Below are 16,019 nucleotides of genomic sequence, written 5' to 3' on the forward strand. Positions count from 1 at the left end.
ACTGGTGTGCTGGGATTGGAGACCATGCCTTTGGAACATTAGTGCAGCTCTAATACTGAGTAATGGGTTGAAGGGCTATTGGGAGAGAGCAGGAGAGTGGAGGTGAACCGAGATGAGCTCAGCTATGACTGTATCAAATGGTGGAGCATGTTCACAGGGCTGAATGGCCTCCTCCTGCTCTTAGATCTAATATTCCCATGTCCCTATACATCTCTGGATCCGTACCATGGTGATTGTGCAAAGATAACTCTTGAGGATACAAAGGCATTCTCTCCCCATGTTGCTATAGTGCAGGTGCACCTCAGCATTAACCCTTTCAGTGCCTTTCAGCCTCATCCAACAGAGCTCCAGCATCAATGCGTTTTCTTTATGGAACACTGAGTTAACATGACAGCCATCTCGACACAGGCTGAGTGACACCACTTCAGAGACACCACTTCACCACGTTTTGGGTCTGATATGACTCTTTTTCATCATAACAGACTGAAAACCTTCACTTTGTTTCTCTCTCCACAGATGCTGCCAGACTTGCTGAGTTTCTCCAGCATTCTCTGTGCTTGTTTTAGGTTTCCAGCACCTGCAGTGTTTTGTTTTTATTTGAATGTTTTCGCCTGTCATTCCTCCACCAGGCATTTTATCGGAATAGCATCTGGAACTCTGGCTGATTAGTCAGCGAGAGCAGCACAGGGGTGTGGCTCAGTGGTTAGCACTGCCGCCTCACAGCACCAGGGGCCCTGGTTTGATTCCAGCCTCAGGTGACCGTCTGTGTGGAGTTTGCACACTCTCCCCGTGTCTGTGTAGTTTTCCTCTGGCTGTTCCGGTTTCCTCCCACAGTCCAAGGATGTGCAGCTTAGGGTGGATTGGCCTGTGCTAAATTGCCTATTGATTCCAGAGATGTGTAGGTTAGGTGTATTATCTATAGGAAAACGTAGGGATAGGGCAGGGGTGGTGGCTCTGTGTGGTTTGCTCTCCAGAGGGTTGATATGAGCTTGTTGGGCTGAAGGGTCTATTCCCATGCTGTAGGGATTCGATAAAAATTATTGATGTTTTTTTCTGGGAATGATTAGAGCTGTGAATTATTTTGGTGAAATGTAATGGTGGTGAATAATGGGAGGATGTAATGTAATTGGTGAGGTAAAAATTTAAGTAAAAGCACAACTGGAAAGCTGAATAATCTTGACATTGGAGGCATATTATTTGGAATTATCAACGTCTTAAATATGGAAGTCACTTCAATATTGAGTTCAACAGTTTGAGACAATCAATGCTTCTGGATGTATGTTTGCTCACTGAGCTGGAAGGTTTGGTTTCAGGGAGACATCTCATCATCATACTAGGTAATATCATCAGTGAGCCTCCAGTGAAGCACTGGTGGTATGGCCTGCTTTTCATTTATGTGTTTAGGTTTCCTTGGGTTGGTGACATCATTTTCTGTGGTGACATCATTTCCTATGATGATGTCATACCCTGTTCTTTCTCTCAGGGGGCCGTAAATGGGATCCAAGTCAATGTATTTGTTGATAGAGTTCCGGTTGGAATGCCTTGCTTCTAGGAATTCTCGTGCACATCTTTGTTTGGCTTGCCCTAGGATCGATGCATTGTCCCCAGTTGAAGTGCTGTCCTTCCTCATCTATATGTAAGGATACTAGTGAGAGAGGTTTCATGTCTTTTTGATGTTCACGTATCCTGCTGGTTGGTCCTCTGACTTGTTGTCTATATAGGACCTTTCAAGTTCATTAGCTGCTGTTTTAGTGTGTTGTTGGGTTTGTGGGCTACCATCATGCCAAGGGGTCTGAGTAGTCTGGCAGTCATTTCCAAGATGTCTTTGATGTAGGGGGGAGTGGCTACGGTTTCTGGACGTGCTTTGTCTGCTTGTTTGGGGTTGTTGCTCAGAAGGATTCTAGGTAATCCAAGATGGAGGATGGGAAAAATTTCTGGCTGTATCGGCTGCTCCTTTTTTGAGGTATTTTAGGTGTTGGAGGTGATTTCCTCGAATTCCAGGAGCAGCAATTACTGTTTTATATGCTGTTGCATTGTTTTGGAACTTTGGGAAAAAAAAGTCAAAACGACAGCAGTTTTAAAAGGGAGAAGAGCAGACAAAGGAAGCACGTGGTGAGGACAGTGCAGGAGAGAGAGAGACAGAGAGAGAGAGAACCTGCACAGTTACTGCCTTTGCTTTTTTGAATTCATGTATCGCTGGACATCGGAGTGCATCTGGGAAAATTAACAAACAGTGAATTTCACAACTAATCTTGGAGGAACCTGTTTGGGCGAAGTTAATCGTTGTTTTAAGTGTGTCCAATAGAAAGGCTGTAGTAGTGAGTAGAGTGGGTTCTTTCTTGATTATATGTTTTTGGAGATATATCTCTTGATTAAACTTAAAATATATGGAATGAGCTGCCAGAAGAAGTGGTGGAGGCTGGTACAGTTGCAACATTTAAGAGGCATTTGGATGGGATAGGAAGGGATATGGGCCGGGTGCTGGCAGGTGGGAGTAGATTGGGTTGGGATTCTGGTCTGACAAATGTGTTGCTGGAAAAGCGCAGCAGGTCAGGCAGCATCCAAGAAGCAGGAGAACGACATTTCGGGCATAAGCCCTTCTTCAGGAATCATGCTTATGGCTGAAACGTCGATTCTCCTGCTCCTTGGATGCTGCCTGACCTTCTGCGCTTTCCAGCAACACATTTTTCAGCTCTGATCTCCAGCATCTGCAGTCCTCACTTTCTCCTTGGGATTCTGGTCAGCATGGATGGGTTGGACCGAAGGGTCTGTTTCCATGCTGTACAGCTCTATAACTCTATGACTCTAAATCGGCAGACTATGTTCATTGGGGACCCGTTCTTTTTGAATACACTGTATAGGTGATATTCCTTTGCTCAGCGTAGTTCCTCTGTGCTGCAGTGTGTGGTGGCTCGTTAAAATAATGTTCTAATGCAGCTTCATTTGTGGGTGTTGGGATGATTGTTTTTGTAGTTCAGCATTTCGTCCGTATGTGTTGTTTTCCTGTAGACGCTGGTTTGAAGTTCCACATTGGCTGGTCACTCTACAGTGACATCTAGGAATGGCAGTTTGTTGTTGTTTTCCTCCTCTTTAGTGAATTTTATGCCAGTAAGGGTATTATTGATGGTGTTGAAGGCTTCCTCTAATTTGATTCATTTGGTGATGACAAAGGTGTCATCCACGTAGTGGACCCAGAGTTTGGGTTGGATGGTTGGTAGAGCTGTTTGTTTGAGTCTCTGCATTACTGCCTCTGCTAAGGACCCTGATATCGGAGATCCCGTGGGTGTTCTGTTGGTTTGTCTGTAGGTTTTGTTGTTGAAGGTGAAGTGTGTGATAAGGCATAGGTCCACTAGCTTGATGATAATGTCCTTGCTGATGAAGTTAGTGGTGTTTGGTATATGTGTCTTTGGGTCTTCTAATAGTGTAGTCAGTGTTTCCTTGGCCAGGTTAATGTTGATTGATGTAAACAGGGCTGTTACATCAAAGGAGACCATTATTTCATCCTCTTCTATCTTGATGTCTTTGATGGTCTTCAGGAATTCTTGGGTGGTGTGGATGGAGTGGGGTGAGTCTTCTATTAAGTGTTTTAGTCTTTGGCCAGTCTATAAGTTGGTATTCCAGACAGTGAGACTATGGGTCTGAGGGGGGGCTCCTGGTTTGTGAATTTTGGGTAATCCATACAAGCGTGGTGTGTTGGATCGATCTGGTTTCATTTTTTGGAAGTCAGTCTTATTTATTTCTCCAAATTTCTAAAGTGTTTTTGAGTCGGGCTGTGATTCGGTTTTCTTGTTGTGGGGTCGGGTCTATCGCCATCTGTTGGTAAGTGTTGGTATCTGCAACACTTTCACGTTCGCTTTCTCAATGTAGTCTCTTTGACTTAGAATGACTGTCAAGCGTCCTTTGTCTGCAGGAAGCATAGCGACATTTTTATTTTTTAAAAATCCTTTTCTTTCTTGTGTATTGAGTGTGTTTCCTTCCTTTTTTCTGCTGAATGTTGGTGCGACTGTCTGTCTGATAGTCTGTCTGTGAGTTGGTTGTCTTTCAATGTTGTTTGTACTGCTGCTAAGAAATCTTTCTTGTCCGCATCCTGGAGGTTATAATTTAATCCTCTTACTAAGAAGGCTTTTTCACTCTCTGTTTAGGGTGAATGCTGGCCACTTAGTGGTTTAAATCTTGTCTCCATGTTTTATTCTCAGACACAGTTGTTCATTGTTCTGTCTTTAACACACACAATAGATCAACACTTTGTTCCTTTCCTAAAGCTGCCACTGCTTCCTTTGCCTTTTGTTCTGTGACATCTTTAATGTAATGTAGCCTCTCTGCCCTCATTGCTATCTGAATCCACCCCTCTTTTTCCCAGGCCATCCTTTTGATCAGCTACATCCATTGTATTTCTACCTCCCTTTGGTTATCAAGGAGAGGCACAGGACTCAAAATATTAAACCTGTTTCTCTCTCCACAGATCCCACCATGCCGATCCATCAGGCTTTTCCAGCATTTTCTGTTTTTATTTCAAATCTGCAGTATTTTGGTTTTATATTAATGAAATTGCAGGTGTTGGGTTTGGAGGTGTAACTCAAAATGTGTCTGTTTGTCAATAAAAGCTCCAGGCTGTGTGGAGATCAGTAGTGTGAGACGGCAGTATAGCCATAACAGTGTGATGAAAGGCACAGAAAAATATTAGAGAAATAAAGCATAAAAGTGGGTGAGTTCTTTTATTCATTCAATAGATGTTGGGCCAGTATTTATCACCCAAACCTAACTACCCTGGACAAGCTGGTTTAGAGCTGCCAAGTTGTTCAGGTGTTGTAACATTCCCAAAGCTATGAAAGAGGAAGATCAAGGATTTTGACCGAGTGACACTGAAGTTGTACCAGTATAGTTCCAAGTCAGGATGGTGATGGATAGTCAAGGGGAGACAATGTCCTACTGTCACTGGACTGTTAATCCAGAGACCCAGATATAATTCCAGGAAAATCAAGTTTGACTCATACCATGGCAGATGGTGGGTTTGAATTTAATAAAAATTGGGAATTAAGAGTCTAATGATGACCATGAATTCATTGTCGGTAATCAGGAAAGTCCCCTCAGGTTCCCTTTAAAGAAGGAAACTGCCATTCTCACCTGCTCTGGCCTACATGTGACTTCAGGTGCACAGCAACGTGGCTCAGTTTATCTGCCCTCTGGGCACTTAGGATGGGCAATAAATACTGGCCCAGTGATACTCACACCCCCTGTGAATGAATAAAAAAAACCTCAAAGTTCATTCTTTCTGGTAGAGTAATGGCCAGCTATAAGAGCCACCAATTAAAACCATAAACTAACTAATAGAGGGGAAAGCTTGTTTAGAGACAGGGGTGAGAATGTGGATCTCACTACTACGAGAAAAGCAGAGATGTATTTAAGGGGAAGTCAGATAAATATACAAGTCACAAAGAGCAGAGGGATGTGCTGATAGTGTGATCAAGATGAGGAAGAAGGAGGTTCACACACAGCAGAGAGACTGGCATCAATCTGTTGGGCCAAATGGCCTGTTTCTACGCTGTGAATTCTTCATAATCCATTCAGAATTATTTCAGAGTGTAATGACAAAAATGAGCACCTCTTTCTCACCTGGTTCTCTGTATGGTGAAAACTAACTGGACATGCCTGTCCCTGGTTGGACCGATGATCAGTTCTTGAACCGATGGAACAGGCTAGAAAGCCACATCCTGCTCCCATCAGATCAGAAAATAAAGGAAGAGGTTGTCTCTGCTAACTGAGCCAGTTAAGTGTGGCTTTACTGTGGCTGCTTCACTGAGTTTGACTGACTTCTTTTACTCAACAGCAAATGCTGGGCTTGAGTGACCACAGCTACAGCACGCTTAAATTGCCAGATGATGAAGCTGCAAACTGTGTTTACCTGAACAGCCCAGAGAAGGGCCACGTTCTACTGCACCGAACTGCAAAGGAGTTTCCTGAAAGTGCTAAGGTAAATCAAACATTGCTTTCACTTTGGTGAACTTCTTAAAGAACTTTTGCTCAGAAGAGGAGCTTTTACAGCTAACTTGCTGTTACATAAGAACCTTGTGGCATTATCGCTAGACCGTTAATGCAGAACCTCAGCTTATGTTCTGGGTTCGAATCCCGCCACAGCAGATGGTGGAATTCAAATTGAATAAATAAAAATGTCTGGAATTAAGAATCTACTGATGACCATAAAACTGCTATTGACTATTATAAAACCCATCTGATTCACTAATGCCCTTTAGTGCCACCCTTACCGGTCTGGCCTCCATGTGACTCCAGACCCACAGCAATGTGGCTGACACTGAACTGACCCCCCGGACAATAAGTGATGGGAAATAACTGCTTGGCCGAGCCAGCAATGCCCACATGCCATGAATGAATAAAAAAAAGCTAGAAACAGCAGTAGGCCATTCAGCCCTTCTATTTAATATGATGGTGGCTGATCTCATCTCAGCTTCAATGCCATTTTACTGCCCTTCAACCCATTGCCAGTGAAAAACCTGTCCACCTCCTCTTGCAATTTTACTTCAGGGTCCCAGCATCCATCACATTCTGGGCATTGAGCTCCACAGATTCATGATACTTGACAAGAAATAATTTCTCCCCATCTCTGTTTTAAATCTACTACCCCTTGTCCTAAAACAATGACTTCACATTCTAGATCACCCGACATGAGGAAACCTCACCTCCACGTTGACTGTGTCAATCCCCTTTAGCATCTGACAGACTTCAACTCAACCTCCTGTCATTCTGTGAAACTTCACCGTGTGTCAGCCTAACCTGCTCAATCTCTCTTCTTCAGACAAACCTCCCATCTCTGGAAGCAATCTAGTGAACCTCCTCTGAACTGCCTCCAATATAGCTATATCCTTCCCCAAGCAAGGGGGAACAAAATTGTTGTTACGTTTCCTTGTTATTATTAAGAAGCTGCAATCTGGAACAAGTCCATGCTACCCATATTAAAATCATCAAATCCCCAGCACTGCAAGATGCCTATGATGGCTCATTGCTTGCAATGTTCTCAGCCCCCTGTACAGTGCTCCTGTACAGTGTTCAATGCTGAGGGTTAAATGCAATCTCTTTGAAAAGTTATTATTGACCGTGTTTCCACTGAATAAAAATGAAGGTGAGTTAAGTTACGCAGCAGTCATGACATTTTCCCAATGGAATCATAGTATCTCAGCATGTGGCAAGTGGCCATTCAGCCCATCATATGTCTACCAGTTCTTTGAAAGATCCTCCAATTTATACCCACAGCCCAGCCCTGGAAGACAAGTTATGGCCCTACTTTTGGTAATAAGAAGATAGACTTGCAAATGATTGAAGTAAATGAGACAAAACACAGTACAGAGATGAATCACTCATAAAGGTTTTCAGATACCACCCCTTGGAATCTGGGAATTTTGTAAGAAGAAAACTACTTTTGTCTTGCTTGGCATTTTTTAAAACATTGTCAAACATGTCATTTAGTTTTATGTTTTGCATTTCAGTTCAATGACAGTTTTGAGTAACTTTAAAAACTTTCCTTTTGTAAATGCAAGGATTGTGAGAATTGGCTGAATTTCTCTTTGTGAACACAACAACATAAACCAGACCAAGGAACATCAAGTGACAGGGATCATATTGAGATATTGCAGTGACCGGAATTAAATTGATGTTATTGCTATCTTTGTTTTAGATAGCCTTGTTCTGGGCGGCACGGTGGCACAGTGGTTAGCACTGCTGCCTCACAGCGCCAGAGACCTGGGTTCAATTCCCGCCTCAGGTAACTCTCTGTGTGGAGTTTGCACATTCTCCCCGTGTCTGCGTGGGTTTCCTCTGGGTGCTCTGGTTTCCTCCCACAATCCAAAAATGTGCAGGTTAGGTGAATTTGCCATGCTAAATTGCCTGTAATGTTAGGTGAAGGGGTAAATGTAGGGGAATGGGTCTGGGTGGGTTACGCCTCGGCGGGTCATTGTGGACTTGTTGGGCCGAAGGGCCTGTTTCCACGGTGTAAGTAATCTAATCTAGCCTGTGGCTTGCAAATATACATGAAATTAGAATTTGTCTGAAGCCCTAGAGCTGACTCTTGCAAACATGAACAAAATTCAGAGATGGCGAGCTTTCTGGGATATTAACTCTTCTCCAAAACCAAAAAAAAAAACTGCGGATGATGTAAATCAAGAACAAAAACAGAAACTGTTGGAAAAGCTCAGGCAGCATCTGTGGAGAGAAATCAGAGTTAACATTTCGGGTCTCTCTTCACAGATGCTGCCAGATCTGCTGAGCTTCACCAGCAATTTCTGTTTGTGTTTTCACATTGACGTAAGAACATACAATCAGGAGGCCGTCCAGCTCATCGAGCCTGCTCCCCTATTTAATAAAATCATGGCTGATCTTTTCGTGGACTCAGCTCCACTTACCATATCCCTTAATTCCATTATTTTTCAAAGAAGTATCTACCTTAGCATTAAAGGTGATTACTGAAGTAGCATCAACTACTTCCCTGGCCAAGGAATTCCATAGATTCACAACCCTCTGGGTGAAGAAATTCCTTCTCAGTTCAGTTCTAAACCTGTTCCCTCTAATCTTCAGGCCATGTGCACTTGTCCTAGTCTCACCTACCAACGGAAACATCCTCTTTATTTCTATTTTATCGATTCCCTTCATAATTTTATATGTTTCTATAAAATGTCCCTCATTCTTCTAAATTCCAGTGAATATAATCCTAATCTACTCAGTCTCTCCTCATAAGCCAACTCCTCAACTCCGGGATCAACCCAGTGACCCTCCTCTGTAAACCCTCCAGTGCCAGTCCATCCATTCTCAAGGAAGGAGACCAAATCTGCACACAGTACTCCAGGTATGGCCTCACCAGCACCTTGTGCAGCTGCAACATAACCTCCCTGCTTTTAAACTCAATCCCTTTAGCAATGAAGGACAAAGTTCCATTTGCCTTCCTAATGACCTGTTGTACCTGTAGACCAACCTTCTGTGATTCATGCACAAGGACACCCAGGTCCCTCTGCATAGTAGCATGCTGCAACTTTTTACCGTTCAAATAATAATCCTTTTTACCGTTACTCCGACCAAAATGGATGACTTCACATTTACTAACGTTGTAGTCCATCTGCTAGACCTTTGCCCACTCACTCAATGTATCTATGTTCCTCTGCAAAGTTCCACAATCCTCTGCACACTTTGCTCTACCACTCATCTTAGTGTCATTGGCAAACTTTGACACACTACACGTGGCCCCCAACTCCAGATCATCGATATAAATTATAAATAATTTGTGGTTCCCAACACGGATCCCTGAGGCACACCATTAGTCACTGACTGCCAGCCAGAATAGTGTACATACCACCACAAGCAAAGGTTGAGGAAGTTCTGGATGTGCTGTACTCCACCACTAACACCCTGGAGACAGAACACCCTGAGGCCCTGTTTATTGTGACTGGCGACTTCAATCAAGCCAATCTAAGGAAAATGTTGCCCAATTACCACCAGAACATTACCTGGCTCACCAGGGGCCCAAACATGTTAGACCACTGCTACACCACTGTGAAAGATGCCCACCACTCCATCCCCCGCCCTCATTTCGGGAACCCCGACCACAATGCCGTGCTTCTTCTCCCGGCTTACAGGCAAAAGCTCAACTAGGAGACCCCCTCGCGGATACAGGTCCAGTGCTGGTCGGAGGAGGCAGAGAATCAACTCCGGTGCTGTCTGGAATCGGCTGATTGGGCTGTGTTCAAACAGGCCGCAGGTACTTTGGACGAGTACGCCACCACTGTCACAGACTCTATCAGCAAGTGTGTGGAGGAGACACCCGGCAACTATGGCAAGGACTGAATGACCTCACAGGTTCTAAAAAGAGACAGTGCAAGATAGCAGACAATGACACATCCCTCCCAGATCATCTCAACGCCTTCTATGCTCGCTTTGAGCAGAATCTTGACGGAGAGGTAACACCTGTTCCGACAAGTCCTGACGAACCTATCCCAACAGTCACTGCATCAGAGGGCAGATCACTTTTCCTTCAAGTGAATCCAACGAAAGCGATGGGACGAGACACAGTGCCAGGCCGTGCACTCAGAGCATGTGCAGATCAACTGGCAGAGGTCTTCTCCAACATCTCCAACCTCTCCCTGCAGCAGCCACTGTCCCGGCCTGTTTCAAGAGGTCAACATCATCCCTGTGCCTAAGAAGGCTCATGCAGCATGTCTCAATGACTACCGCCCAGTGGCCCTAACTTCGGTGGTCATGAAGTGCTTTGAAAGGCTGGTCATGACATTAATCAACTCCAGCTTCCCCTCTACTCTTGACCCACTCCAATTTGCCTATCGGACCAATAGATCCACGTCCTTCACTCCTCCCTAAAACATCTTGACACCATGAACAGCAACGTAAGAATCCTACTCATTGACTACAGTTCAGCCTTCAACACTATTATTCGCTTGAGACTGATTACTACACATAGTGATCTCGGACTAAGCCCCTCTCTCTGCAACTGGATCCTCAGTTTCCTGACCCACAGGCCACAATCAGTGAAGATTGGGGACAATATTTCACTAACACTCAACACTGGAGCCCCCCAGGGGTGAGTACTCAGCCCCCTACTGTACTCACTGTATACCCATGACTGCGTTGCCAAATACCAGACTAATGCCATTTACAAGTTCGCTGATGACACCACCATAGTCGGCCGAATCTCAGATGGCGATGAAACAGACTACAGATGGGAGATGGAAGACCTGGATAAATGGTGCACTGAGAACAACCGAGCTCTCAATGCCGGCAAAACCAAGGAACTCATTATTGACTTTCGGCGGGATGTTACTCATGCCACCCTACACATTAACAGCACAGAGGTGGAACGAGTGGAGAGTGTCAAGCCCCTGGGAGTGGTCAACCACAACAAGCTTTCTTGGTCACTTCATGTGGACGCACTGGTTACAAAGGCCCAACAACATCGCTTCTTCCTCAGGCAGCTGAGAAAATTTGGCATGACGGTGAATACCCTTGCCAACATTTATAGGTGCACCATCGAGAGCATTCTGTCTGGATAGAACATAGAACAATACAGCGCAGAACAGGCCCTTTGGCCCTTGATGTTGCACCAACCTGTGAACTATTCTCAGCTCGTCCCCCCACACTATCCCATCATCATCCATGTGCTTATCTAAGGATTGTTTAAATCTCCCTAATGTGGCTGAGTTGACTACATTGGCAGGTAGGGCATTCCACGCCCTTACCACTCTCTGAGTAAAGAACCTGCCTCTGACAGCCTTTCCTCATAAGACCTTCCCTCCAGACCAGGCAACATCCTGGTAAATCTCCTCTGCACCTTTTCTAATGCTCCCACATCCTTCCTGAAATAGGGGGGGACCAGAACTGTACACAATATTCCAAGTGAGGCCGCACTAGCGTTTTGTATAGTTGCAGCATGATATTGTGGCTCCAGAACTCAATCCCTCTCCCAATGAAACCTAACACACCGTATGCCTTCTTAACAGCATTATCAACCTGGGTGGCAACTTTCAGGGATCTATGTACATGGACTCCAAGATCCCTCTGCACATCCAGACCACAAAGAATCTCTCCATCAACCCAGTACTCTGCCTTCCTGTTATTCTTCCCAAAGTGCACCACCTCACATTTAGATGCATTGAACTCCATTTGAACTCTCAGCCCAATTCTGCAGTTTATCCAGGTCCCCCTGCAACCTGTAACATTCTTCCAAACTGTCCACTACTCCACCAACTTTAGTGTCATCTGCAAATTTACTAATCCATCCACCTATGCTTGTGTCTAAGTCATTTATAAAAATGACAAACAGCAGTGGTCCCAAAACAGATCCTTGTGACACACCACTAGTAACCAGACTCCAGGCTGAATATTTTCCATCAACCACCACTCGCTGCCTTCTTTCAGAAAGCCAGTTTCTAACCCAAACTACTAAATCATCCTCAATTCCATGCCTCTGCATTTTCTCCAACAATCTACCATGTGGAATCTTATCAAAGGCTTTACTGAAGTCCACGTATACCACGTCAACTGCCCTACCCTCATCTACATGCCTGGTCACCTTCTCAAAAAACTCAATGAGGTTTGTGAGACACAACCTGCCCTTGACGAAACCATGTTGACTATCTGAAATCAAATTGTTGCTTGTGTCTCACTAGCTGGTATGGCAACCGTACCATTCATGATTGGAGACGGTTACAGAGAGTGGTAAACTCAGCCCAGACAATCACAAAGGCCAACCTCCCATCTATAGAATCCATCTCCCAAGCACTCGGTCAAGGAAAGGCCGCCAGCATTCTCAAAGATCCATCCCACCCTGGCAATGTTTTTCTACAACCTCTACCATCAGGGAACAAGTACAGAAGCCTGAACACACGCACCAGCCGGATTCGAAACAGCTCCTTATCCACTGTTGTTAGAATACTGAATGGACTCACAAACTCTTAACATTTGCCTGTACCTGTGTTTTTGTTTTTGCTGCTGTTTACCTATTATTTACTTATCTTTGCTACTTAACTCTGTGACCTGTCTGTATTACTCGCAAAACAAAGCTTTTCACTGTGCCTCAGTACACGTGACAATAAATTCAATTCAATTCAATTATCCCCACTCTTTGCTTCTTGTTAGTCAACCAATCCTCTATGCACGCTAATACTCTAGCCCTCACAACTCTCCTTGTGTGCCATAGAATCACATTTTGATTCACCTGAGTGCTTTTATTTCTATTGAATTGCGTGATATACCTTCAAAACAATCACTTGTCACTTTGAATAAAGATATATTTCTTGAAATTTATTGTTGGCTGCTTTCGTAGAATGAGCAGGTCTCCTGCGGCATCGCTCAGAACAAGTCTGGAGATAATGTTGCAGAAACTCAGGGGGGGTTCAAGCCATTACAGCTTTTGGTCTTTTTGAAGCTCTCTGTTAGCCTTGGCTCTGTTGGGAGGATTCCTCCTTTGACCGACAGGCTAGTGATCAGATTCCTATTCTAGCCTTGAGTACGGTTATCTGGGATAGCACAGAGAGTGTGCTGCAATGTCTTTGGGATACAATATTAAATCAAGGTCCTAATAGCCTCCAAACCAGGAAGCACTATAGTACATAGAACACAGACAAGTACAGCACAGGAACAGTCCCTTCAGCACACCATTTCTGTGCTGACCATGATGCCATTCTAAGCTAATCCCATCTGCCTGCACACACTCCATACCCCTCTATTCTCTGTCTGTTTTTGTGTCTGTCTAAATGCCTCCTAAACGTTGCTGGCACATCTGCTTCTCCTACCTCCCCTGTCAACATGTTCCAGGCACCCACCACCCTCTGTGTAAAAGACTTCCCTCACAAACCTCCTTGAAGTGTTCTCCCTCTCACCTTAAACCGACTGAAGAAGAAAAGCTGTGTTGTTCTTGTGGCCTTTTCAATATTTATCCCTCAATCAGCATCACCTGATACAAGCCGTTGGGGGTCATTATGGAATCATTGACTCATACAGGTCAGGGGAGGCCTTTTGGCCCATCAATTCTGTGCTGCCAAAAATACTCTGTACACTTACCCCACTCTGCTACACGAGGCCTATAGCCCTCTATGTTATGAGACTTCACGTGGTCAAGTACTTTTTGTAGATTGTGAGGTTCCCTGATACAACCACCCTCTGAGACAGTGCATGTTACACCCCCGCCACCCTCTGCGTGAAAGTAATTCACCTCAAACCTGTTTCAAGACTCCTGTCATTTAGTTTAAAATCCCTCCTTACCTCACCTCCTGTTATTGACTCTTTATCTAAGGGGAACAGCTGCTCTCTCTTCACCCTGCCCATTCCCCTGATTATCTTATACGTTGTCTCATTGCTGTTTATGGGATCTTGCTGTGCACAGTTGGCTTCTATATTACCTATTGCATCAGTGACTACAGTTCAAAAATACTTCAAGTCACTGTAACATGTTCTGCAAAGTTTTCCAATTGAGAAATATAAATGATCCACTCTTTTCTAACTGGTTGGTACCCACAAGAAATGATAACTTTGTTAAATCTGCAAACAGTGTGTTTGAAATTATTTTTAATTCAGGGCGAAGCATAATTTACTTAAAAAATGGGAATTCCAAACTGTCTGACTCAGTGTGTCAGAAATATTTCTCAGAATCATTTAGAACCAGGAAATTCATTTCATTTTCAGCCCTTTAAAGTTCTCAGCTCGGTCGTCATTAGATTGTGATTCATTTTTGAAAATGTCTTTCAAGCTGTTTTTATTTTGCGCTCATCAGGACAAATGCAGGAATGTCAAATTTCAAACAATCACAGCAATAACTTGGAGGCTGGAGGGGAATAGAGCTGCTTTCTCCATGAAAATGCTTCAATTAATCAAGAGTCAAATTGTCCCCAATCCCCATCCTTTTCTCCTGTTGTGACTTCCTTTATTCATTCACAGGACGTGGGCATCACTGGCTAGTCCAACAATTATTGCCCATCCCTAATTGCCCTGAAGGCAGTTGTGAGTCAACCACATTGCTGTGGGTCTGGAGTCACATGTAAGTCAGACCAGGTAAGGAAGGCAGTTTCCTTCCCTAACGGATATTAGTGAACCAGATGGGGTTTCCCAACAATCGACAATGATCTTCATTGACTTTTGATTCCAGAATTTTTCTTATTGAATTCAAATTCCACCATCTGCCATGATGGGATTCCAACCCGTTTCCCCAGAACATTCCCTGGGTCTCTGGATTAGCAGTCCAACAATAATACCACTAGACTTTTACCTCCCCACATTATTTGAAATTTGGCAATCTTGTGGCTCATCCTGTTTGAAGCTAGACAAAAAGTCTCAACGACACATATGTCTGCATGTGAGTTGGAGAAGATTTTAAATGTGTTTATCTCTTTCTTCCTCCCAGGTGTTTAAAAGCCTGAGCAACTATACATTGATTCCAGTCTCCAACACTGAACTGGCCAAAGTTGATGGAAGCCTTACTTGCTGTTCCATACTTCTGAACAAAGGCGCTTGAAATATGAAGCTCCTCTTTTTTAAACAAAAAAAGAAATTTCTTTTAATTGGCAATAATGTGATTACTACGTTACTGAATCTATTCTGAAATTACAATCTTAACTTGAGTTCTTCTAAACCCTTCTCTTCCACTGTGCTCTGAATGCTGTGTTTTGGAAGGCTGGGATCAAGTAGACTGTTACTGCCACCTTGTGATTAAAACTATGTATAACTTCCTTTTCTTTGAATTAACTGCTCAGATATTCTGACGAGGATATATATATATATATTCAGATGTTAAAAGGGTGAATTTTATCTTATAAGAGAATGATTACAATTTTTATTTACTTACTACAGTTGATTGTTTTGTAAGTGGGAATTAGTTTTCCTTTGTTTTGATTCTTTTCCAGTGAATGACAAAAGTTGCTCGTTAATATCTCACAGCGCAGGTTTTGGAATACAACACTTGGTGACTTGCATGCCTTCAACTGTCTCCTTCGTTTGCATTCCACAACCTGCTTTCACATTTCATAGACCTTGCAGTAATGAATCATTCTAAATGACCCAATTCCATTCTGCCTTCGACCTTACTTGGAGCAATGGTTCTGCTTAAGTCAGGCTGACCCGTTTGCCAGTGTTTGTGCCAAAGGCTGCTTTGTCTTCAGTTTGCCACAAAGCATTACCATGTCTCACGATTGTCAAATTTGATTGCTTGTTGTGTTCTTCATCTGCTTCATGTGAATGAAATAAAAGTCATTGCCAATGCTACATTGAATGTGTTTGGTCCATTTTAACTTGCACCACCCAATACTGAAACTCATATTCATAATTTTGAATAAGTATACATTCAAAGCAACATTATAAGTGTGCTACTATTTTATCAGAAGGGCTATTAGTTTGAATTTGGTTATGTTTCCAAATGACTTTCTCATCACATCCATGCATTATACACTGCTCTTAGTCACTTCTGTAACCAAACTGCAACAGTCATTTCAGATGTTTCTTGCCAAACACCCTTTTAACAG

General features: G+C 43.6%; 1 protein-coding gene across 1 annotated transcript in view; it reads left to right on the top strand.

The window, feature by feature from the left end:
- ddah1 (dimethylarginine dimethylaminohydrolase 1) overlaps positions 1-15,762 on the top strand; it is a 131,397-nt gene extending 115,635 nt beyond the window's left edge. The window contains exons 6-7 of the mRNA XM_043700070.1: positions 5,828-5,971; positions 14,906-15,762. Of these exons, the coding sequence (XP_043556005.1) occupies positions 5,828-5,971; positions 14,906-15,016 (255 nt within the window). The 3' untranslated portion in view covers positions 15,017-15,762. The remainder of the gene's footprint in view (positions 1-5,827; positions 5,972-14,905) is intronic.
- Positions 15,763-16,019: the final 257 nt, after the last annotated feature.

Source organism: Chiloscyllium plagiosum, chromosome 11, assembly GCF_004010195.1.
Source record: "Chiloscyllium plagiosum isolate BGI_BamShark_2017 chromosome 11, ASM401019v2, whole genome shotgun sequence".
Taxonomy (NCBI): Eukaryota; Metazoa; Chordata; class Chondrichthyes; order Orectolobiformes; family Hemiscylliidae; genus Chiloscyllium; species Chiloscyllium plagiosum.